At 48.3% G+C, this 9,684-nt stretch overlaps 1 protein-coding gene across 1 annotated transcript; it reads left to right on the forward strand.

Moving 5' to 3' along the window:
- The first annotated feature begins 588 nt into the window (after window positions 1–588).
- On the forward strand, window positions 589–9,684 carry csrnp3 (cysteine-serine-rich nuclear protein 3). Its single transcript, XM_076262784.1, has 5 exons — window positions 589–751; window positions 4,788–5,047; window positions 7,491–7,787; window positions 8,317–8,900; window positions 9,039–9,684. The coding sequence occupies exons 1-5, from the start codon at window positions 589–591 to the stop codon at window positions 9,682–9,684; spliced, it is 1,950 nt and encodes a 649-aa protein (XP_076118899.1).

Here is a 9,684-nt window from a genome sequence, read left to right on the forward strand (position 1 = left end):
GTGTGCAGTTTCCAACAGAGAGGGAAGGGGGAGAGAGAGAGAGAGAGAGAGAGAGAGAGAGAGATGGAGAGGGAAAGAGAGAGAGCTAGCATTCAATTAGCATTTTTCTCCTCTCTCCATCTGAGGTCTTTTGTGGCAAGGTGATCAATTGCCTGGGGAGTGTAGAATCAGGTCCATAGTGTATATGCCTGGCAGTGCATGTGTGTTTGTGAGAGAAAGAGCGTGTGAGTGAACGTGTGTGAAAGGGGGGTGGGGTGTATCTTGCTTGTGTTAATTGGGTGCTTTGAGGATTCTAGGAGGCATAAGCAGAGTATTGAGCATTCTCCCTCACCTCACTGTGTGTGTGTGTGTGTGTGTGTGTGTGTGTGTATGTGTGTGAAGGCTATGTGGTGTACATCTCTGAATATCTTTACAGGAGATGTGCATTTGCATAAATTGTGCGCAAATGCTTTCACAGTATGCACAAGTACACACACACACACACACACACACAACACACACAGACACAGACACACGTAAAAATGTTTGTTCACTCACACTCATGTTTGGGCCACTATGTGTGTGTGTGTTGTTGTTGTCCAGGTACGGATGACCGCCATGAGTGGGATACTGAAGAGGAAGTTTGCGGAGGTGGAGGCAGCTGCCGCCTCACCATGCACGTCTCCTCGCGGCTCTGAGGAGTACGACGTGTCCAGCAGTGAGAGTGGGGACAGTAGGGACAGCCTCAATCCGACAACGTCGCGCTTCTCTCGTGAGTCAAACAACCACCAGTCAGCCTCGCTCTCTCTATCTCTCTCTCTCTCTCTTCTCATTCATGTACAGTGTTGCCAAAAGTAAGGTGCTAAAACATTACTAAAAACATGAATATGGGTTAAAGGGACACCAGGCAACGTTTTCGTGTAATCATCTTCGTAAGTCGGTATATGGTTAAATGACCCATTACGGGGCGAATGAAGGCTCTCTCGCCCGCCCCTACTGCCTGTAGGAAGAATATCCCACTTGCAAGTTCGGTGTATCCTACCCGCCGACCGAAGCAGGATCAGTTTACAGCACAGAAGCAGGCTAACGAAACGCTAGAGATTGTTACAAACGTGTGTATAATGGCAGAGCCGGCGAAGAAGCAGCGAAAACCCTTGACGGAAGACGCAAAGAAAAGGAAAAGAGCTTCAGACCGAGCGAGGGGGAGTTTCGTAGAGAAAAAGGATCAGGCTTGCCTGGTGTCCCTTTAACGACAGGGCATCAACAAGGTTTGAGAATCAAATGACTGCAATGAAGCTAACTATTAAGGAATACACAAACATGCACGCCAGTGGGAACTATTTGTCTCAATGTCTTCCTCCACATCTCTCGATCACTAATCATTTCACGCCATCCTCCTCCTGTTTTGGAGCTTTTTTTTTCACCTAACACGCTGAATCAGTCCATCTCCCTCCCACTCCCTCTCTCTATTATATGCACTCCCCACAATCCCCACCGTGTACAGCCACACAACAGAGAGACTCCGGCAATGAGCATGAACACGGCATATTATCAGCGCTACAAGCTCTGACATGGATTATTTATTTGTTCATTATCCACTGATTTATTCATTGTTAATCTGAAAGTGGAATTTATGTCCACAAAGAGACGCCTTTCAAGTGTTTAATTTGCTCCGTGAGATTTCTGTGCGTTTGTTCAGTCAAGAAAAGTCCAAGTCATTTGAGACTCAAGTGGCTGTGGCGGTGGCGATGGCTCATTTCACCGTAACAAAGAAGCCCTCCTGCGTCAGGTCGAAAACGACACAGAAAGGGAAATTGAGTTAATATACGAAACCCAATTTAAGAGATGAGAATGAGCTCTCTAGAACAAGGTCCCTTTTTGGGAAGTGATTGCTTTAATGTCAGGCCAAATAGATCTCATAGAGCACAGAGCACCTCTCCTCTGTCCCACCAGGGAGTGCTGTCTCCCAAGGCCAGACAGGTGGGGACCCGTAGGGCAGGACCCCACCCCACCCCACCTAGCCCCTGGTCCCTTACCACCCTACAGGCGTTGTATGTCAGTCCCATCTGATCCCCTATTTCTCCCTGTCTGAGGGCCTATTATCTGCCTTCTGTCCAGTTGACCTTTGTGGAGGGAAAGAAAAAGACGTGACGCACCGCTGTGTCTCCAGAAACCAACCACCTGCACCTATTTTAGCAACCCCAGCAGGAAACATGTGCGTTACTTAGCTCCCTGACACGCTCGCAGCTGGGCCTGGTTGTGTTGTGTTCTCTGACTTTCTAGGTGGTAAGCAAAGTAGCTCTTCTCTCTACCCCCCCCCCCCCCCCTCTTTTTTATTTCTCTCTCTGAAAATGCTAATCTTGCGGATGGCTCTCTCTGGCGAGGGCTCCGTGGGCTGACAGGGTTCAGTTTGTCATGATAATGCTAGCGGGCTAGCGGCGGTTTATATTGGGTTACGGGTAATGGGAGTGAGCTCAGCGGGGAAGGATTGAGAGTCTCTGGAGCTGCTGTACCCACTGAAGCCTAGGGCTTCAGGGGATTAGAGCTCGCCGTGCCTGTCTCCGCCAAGGAGAACAGCACAAGGACTTTGCTGTCATTTTCAGGAGGTATTGTATCACACCTTCTTTTGCTCTATTCTCGCTGTCGAGCGGTGCAGTCGGCATTTATTTAATCCCAAGCCCCTCCTAATTTTTTTTTCTGAGGTTTGATTTTAATTAGCACTAAGTGGATTGTGGATATTAACAGCTTTTTGCTGACATTGGTGGTGTCAGAACAAAAACATGCCAAAAAAGCAACTGAGACATCAGCTCCCAGTATTATCAAAGCTGCCTGATTTTCTTATGTAGGCATATCAACCTGATAAAAATATTAAGGGTTTGTGTTGCCGTTTTGCAAAAAATAAAATAATTAAACTGTCCCACATGATATTACACTGCAACCAAATAACTGTTTTGGAAAAAATACTACCTTACATTTTTATTTTACAGCACCTTCCACACTACATTAAACCATATATTACCTGCAAAAGACTGCTCTGTCTCTCTCTACATACATGCATCTGTGAGTTCCATCTCTAAAATTCAACCTTACAGCATTCCTTTTTTTCCAACTTCCTTTTTAACCTAAAGAATGATAATTGATCACACCCCAGGCATGCTTAGCCTAAAATATTTACTCCAAACATCTGTAATCCTGGATTGACTAAGTATACGTATAATTTGTATTGTTGAATGAAAGATTGATTATTCATGAACATGCTGACATCAATCAATAGGGGACGTACACAGCATGTGCGCTGTTTAAGAAAAGCCGACCTATTATTCAACTACATTCAACATAACACTCCAACCTAACATTACCTCTTGCCAGGCCCTTTAATACAGTCTAGTCATGGCAATTTGCAACCTCTCCTGACAACGGAACTTGTCAATTCATAACAGCTCCCAAAAATATATCTGTCTTTGTTTTGCTAGGGACACTAGACAAAAATAAGTCTTTTGGCAGCAGTGTGGGGACAATGACATGGTTATTTCCCATTGACAGAGTGCACTGTTTTATGAGGGTGGGTTCTCAGAGGCTGGTGGTCCCCTTCCTCTGACTGTGTGCACCAACCCCTATCCAGCCGCTCTGCTTAGACTCTTAAACCTGCCACAGTTATGACAACCTCGTCAAGTTAACTGCCCCACACCTCCTTGTCGTTTCAGACTTTCCGGGTTCTCCATATAAGGGGTCCTTATTTGAAAAATTATTTGGAGTTTATAATCTCCATATGCCAGGCTAAAGTAGCCGCACAGCAGCTGTGTCAGATCTCTCCCAGTGAAATACATCCCACTTTATTAAACGAGGAAGGCTGGTCATTCATGGATTACGCCACGGCTCATCGTTGCATGTGGACACGTAGCGCAGCCGCGCGAGAAACCCGATGATTGCGGCTCCTCTGACGTAAAAGCGCGGCACCTCGGTCCTTGGTGGCGCCGAGCGCTTCTGATGGATGCGGCTGTCACTCACTCCCCACAGGCTCTGGGCTGCGTAAGAGGGGTCCTCTCATGGCTGTAATGAAATGCATTGTCCTTATGGCTTGGGGACGGGGTGGGCTGGGAGTGGGTGGGTGGGGTTGGGGGTTGCTACTGGAGACAGATGGCTCCCGCGTGTCTGACACGGGCGGAGGCGTTCAGCGAGGAGTGGCGGGAGATGCAGTACTGGGGGGTGGAGGGGAGGGGTGGGGGGGGGGGGTGTTCGCTTGTGCTGTGCACGCCACTTTAATTCCATCTCCAGAGGCACAAATGAGGCCCCCCCCCCCTCCATCCTCACACTCCCCAACTCCAGCCCCTGGTGTGTGTTTGAAAGCTCATGGATAAAAGGCACACGGGTACCGAGCATTGTCGCCGCAGATGGATCTCTCCCCCCTGGTCCAGCCGCAGAGACACAGCCGCCGTGACAGAGACAGAGCGGATCTGAGGGGGTCACGCCAGGCCTCCTGTCTGCTGCCGTGGGCCGGCCTGCCTCAGCTCACCTGCATGCAGCACTAAATCAAAACGCTGATGTAAACCAGCGGCAGCAATCAGCAGCCTCACTCACGCTCACCGGCCGCCGAGCTCATTAGGAGTCGGCAGACAGAGAGAGAGAGAGAGAGAGAGAAAGAGAGAGAGAGAGACTGAGAGAGAAAAAATGATTACCTGAATAAATAATGAACCTTCCTCCCCCCTCCCCTCCCCTCCCCTCTCTCTCTCTCTCTCTCTCTCTCTCTCTCTCTCTCTCTCTCTCTCCCTCTGACCCCCCCTCTTCTTCTCCTCTCCCCACTCCTGCAGCCGCGTCCATCCTGAAGCGGGAGAAGCGCATGCGGACGCGGCGGGTCCACTTTGAGACGGTGACGGTATACTACTTCAGCCGGAGGCAGGGCTTCACCAGCGTGCCCAGCCAGGGGGGCAGCACCCTGGGCATGGCCAGCAGGCACAGCTGCGTGCGCCAGTACACCCTGGGCGAGTACGCCCTGGAGCAGGAGCGCATCCACCGTGAGATGCTACGCGACCACCTCAAGGAGGAGAAGCTCAACTCCATCAAGCTACGGGTAAGGGGGGACACCAGGTTGACTCAGGACATAGTCAAATGTACACGTCATACATTATCAAAGGTATTGCCTCAGATGCATGTTTATGTTTAGTTATTTAGCAGACACACTTTTTTTATGCAAAGCTCATGCCGTGCCAGACTTTCCACTGATGAAATTCACACAACACACAGAGAACCAGTGCAACAGAATTACTTATTTATTTAGGTTATATGTATTAGCATAGCAAGAGCAAGATGAAAAACACTCATGCAGTATTTATGTACTTTTTGAAGGCTATCATATTTTGGGTGGAAAGATACATAGATAGATAGATAGATAGATAGATAGATAGATAGATAGATAGATAGATAGATTTTTTTTTTTTTTTTTCTCGCATGTCCAAATTTCCGTCAAGGATTCCCGGGACACTGAAAGACCGGGGTAGACGAAACTTGGTGGGCATGTAACCCCACATGGATAGCATGGAACCATCGTTTTTCGTTTTGATCTGTAGCCCCCCCGCTGGACTGCACCCCCCGAAAGGAGGGTAGGGCAGACACAGTTTTCTGTGAATATCTCGAGAACTGTAAGGTTTAGGAGGACCATTTTTTTTGTATGTTGATCTCAAGGGGCCATGTCAACCCATTCCATAACCACTCATTTCATGTATAGCGCCACCTAGTTAAACACAAAAAAGTAAAAATGAGGTGTTGTAATCGCAGGTATCTGTAACCTAACATAGTCAAAACTGCACGAAATTGGAAGTGTAGGATCATTATGACACCCTCTGAATGCACGCCAAGTTTCGTAGAATTCCGTTCATGGGGGGCCACACAATAAATTAATTTATGTTACTATACACCAACTGGCCTGTAGGTGGCCGGAGACAGTTTTCTGTGAATATCTCGAGAACCGTAGGGCCTAGGAGGTCCACATTTTTTTTGTATGTTGGTCTTAAGGGGGCATGTCAACCCATCCCATTACCACTTATTTCATGTATAGCGCCACCTAGTTAAAAATTAAAAAGCAAACAATTAGGTGTTTTCATCACAATATCTCTGGCTGACATGGTCAAAACTGCATGAAATTGAAAGTGTAGGATCATTATGACACCCTCCGAATGCATGCCAAGTTTTGTGAACTTTCGTTCATGGGGGGCCTTACAATAAAATAATTTATGTGTACATTTAGTGACCGTACACCAACAAGGATTCCCAGGACACTGAAAGACCGGGGTACACGAAACTTGGTGGGCATGTAACCCCACATGGATAGCATGGAACCATCATTTTTCGTTTTGATCTGTAGCCCCCCCACTGTACTGGACCCCCCGAAAGGAGGGTAGGGCAGACACAGTTTTCTGTGAATATCTTGAGAACCGTAGGGCCTAGGATGACCAATTTTTTCCGTATGTTTGCCTCCAGGGGTCATGTTAACCCATTCCATGTGCACACATGTGCATAAACAGATACACACGCACACACATACATTCACAGTAATCATACGTATGACACATACTCACACAGTAGACATATGTACGCATGCATGCACATTCACAAACACACATACGCAGGCAAACACACAAGCACGCACACACACACACACATAAACATAAACGTGTACACGCACACATGCACACAACTCAAGAATTTCTCAGAATTATGAACAGGCAAGATGGAGGTGGGGTTGTATAAAATGAATTTTACATGTGAAATCTATGAACTAATCATGTTTTGGTACTTGTTGTCTAGCAGATACCAGTGAGAATTGAGTGTGGATAATGCAATTTAGTGAGACAGTTAGAATCATATAGGCCTTTCAGCGTGATTTATTTTTGTGGAAAAAATGTGCTGGACTGGGCGGCGGTCATATTTTGTACAGCTCTGCGGTACATCTAGTTCATCCTGAGGTTGAATTTTAGCATTTTATAGAGAAAATGTATAGAGCATTGCCCTGTCTAACCAACAGCAAGATTCATTTTCCATTCCAATCCCCCAACCTAAGGTAACAAAGCCATTTCCACAGCAGTTGTTTCAAGTGAGCATAAGTACATTACCATTAGCACTGAGTTATCTCCACAGTTCTATTAGAAATCAGAGGCATGACTCATCACCTAAGGTGGGTGCATGGAAATTCCATATGCTTTCATGTTTAACTTGGCGTGATTAGATGATTCACTGTGCAGGGTTAATTACGTAGAGTAGGTGATGGTTTCACATGAAGCTTAACAAGTTGAAGTGGCTGTGTAGTACACTAGTACACAGTGCAAAGGGAGGATTTACTCAAGGCCATTGCCGTGGCAGGCAAGGGGCTGTTGCAGTTGTAGAGTGACATATTTAATATCATTGGACATCCTCTCTCAAGAACTTGTCACACACACACACATTTCCTAGAGGCTTAAGTGCACTCGGCTGACTGGATGTGATTCTCTTAACTTTCCGTGTCTCTCTTTCTCCCCCAGCTGACAAAGAACGGCTCAGTGGAGTCGGAAGAGGCCAGCGCACTGACGCTGGACGACATCTCGGACGACGACCTAGACCTGGACAACACGGAGGTGGACGAGTACTTCTTCCTGCAGCCGCTGACCACCAAGAAGCGGCGAGCGCTGCTGCGGGCCTCGGGCGTCAAGAAGATCGACGTGGAGGAGAAGCACGAGCTGCGCACCATCCGCGTCTCCCGCGAGGACTGCGGCTGCGACTGCAGGGTCTTCTGCGACCCAGAGACCTGCGCATGCAGCATGGCAGGGATCAAGTGCCAGGTGGCTGTGACACAGAACATACACATTCACAAAGACTTTACGCTCTCTCTCTCTCTCACACACACTCTCTCTCTCTCTCTCTTTCTATCACTCTCTCTCTCTTTCTATCTATTGATCTATCTATCTCCCCCTCTCTCTGTGTCTATTTTACACATACAAACACAAAAACACCTACACACATGATTATTTAATTCATACACATTTTCAGTCATACATGTAAACACCTATTTGTGGATGGGTATGAACAGGTGGTCACACCTACAGTATTCATATCCACTCGCCTTTACGTGTGCATATGCAGTATAACTTCTTATTCTAGGTTTCCGCTGAAGCAAAATGTGTACTTTACAAACAACAGTTGTTGAAACTGTGTTATGCCGATATTTTGGCATTAAATGGATCATTTTGTCAGCTTTCCCATTATTCACAGGTCATATACTCTCCAAGGCCTGGTGTATCTTTGCCTTTGTTCATTACTGTCCATTGGATGTGGTAGCCCACTGAAAGCTTAATCTTTTGCTCTGCCCAGGTGGACCGCATGTCCTTCCCCTGTGGCTGCACCAAGGAGGGCTGCAGCAACTCCACGGGCCGCATCGAGTTCAACCCCATCCGCGTGCGCACCCACTTCCTGCACACCATCATGAAGCTGGAGCTGGAGAAGAGCCGCGAGCAGCAGCAACAACAACAACACCATCAACAACAACAACAACCACAGCAGACAGTGCAGCAGCAGGTTGCCACTGGCAATGGTTACCACGGAGAGAGCAACGGACACTGCAGCCCATTGGTTGCAACGCAGTCGCAGCACGGCCTGGAGTTCTCTCTGTCCGAGTCTGTCCAGCAGACGGCCATCATGCACTTACAAGCCACCGAGGAAATGGACGAAAGGCTAGAGGACGAGGACAACGAGGAAGAGGAGGAGGAGGATGATGAAGATGACGATGATGATGATGAGAATGAGGAAGATGAAGATGATGATGAGTCAGAGGAGAACAGCAGCATATGCAGTGGCCTGTCTGACTCCAGCACACAGAGCCTAGCTGCCAGTGACTCCGAGGATGAGGAGGATGACGATGATGAAGATGATGATGAGGAAGAGGAGGAGGAAGAGGAGGTGAAGGACTTCCAGAAAGGGCTGAGTAGTACTAACACAACCAACACCACCAATACTAACATTACCACCAACTCTACCACCACCACTACCACCACTAACCACAATGTTAATGCTAACAGCAACAGTAATGGGCTGAGTGGCACCAACAGCAATGCTAACTCAATCGCAACCACACCTGAGACTCTTTCAGAAGCTCTGTGCTACACAAATGGCACAGAAGCACAGGACAGAGACACCAACACCAACGGCAATGCGTATTTCCTGAGCCCCGCACCCAAGTACTATCAGATGGAGAGCGCTGCTGCTGCTACCACAGCTCCGGCCAATCAGGAGGCCTACCAAGAATCGTCCACATTCCAGGACAGAATTGCCAAAGGTAACGGGCCGCTGTTGCCGACGGCGTTCGCCGTGCCTCCTGAGCAGCAGTACACAGACTACGCGCCGCAGACGGACGAGTCGTTTACCAACAGCCACCACTTCACCACACTCTCCAACGGGGCCTCCTCCGCCACCACCATGGTCACCTGCTGCTCCTCAGAGCAGGATAAAGCCCCTCCGGCCAAGGCGGCTTTCGGCGACCAGGCAGGACAGCTCATGCAGATTGACTTTCAGAACTACCTAAACAATAACGGACACGACCACTACGCCACAAACGGAAACTGCTTCGGGCTGGAGCCACTTGGCTCGGAGGTCGCGCACAGTCTGCCTGAGGTGCCGGTGCTGCCGGACGCCACCAAGGCCCCTCCGTTGCTAGAGAGTCTACAGGAGGTGACCCCAGTCTAG

This window comes from Alosa pseudoharengus, unplaced genomic scaffold (genome assembly GCF_046254945.1).
Source record: "Alosa pseudoharengus isolate Yale_2024_CS ecotype anadromous, Long Island Sound unplaced genomic scaffold, YU_APseudo_1.1 YU_APseudo_1.1_scf_3, whole genome shotgun sequence".
Lineage (NCBI taxonomy): Eukaryota > Metazoa > Chordata > Actinopteri > Clupeiformes > Clupeidae > Alosa > Alosa pseudoharengus.

What these genes read in the sequence shown, in the direction of transcription:
- csrnp3 (XM_076262784.1), top strand. Translation starts at nt 589, where the DNA reads ATGACCGCCATGAGTGGGATACTGAAGAGGAAGTTTGCGGAGGTGGAG. An exon ending in GACAACGTCGCGCTTCTCTC is followed by an intron (nt 752 to 4,787) that starts GTGAGTCAAACA and finishes CCACTCCTGCAG; the next exon opens with CCGCGTCCATCCTGAAGCGG. An exon ending in GAAGAGGAGGAGGAAGAGGA is followed by an intron (nt 8,901 to 9,038) that starts GGTGAAGGACTT and finishes TAATGGGCTGAG; the next exon opens with TGGCACCAACAGCAATGCTA.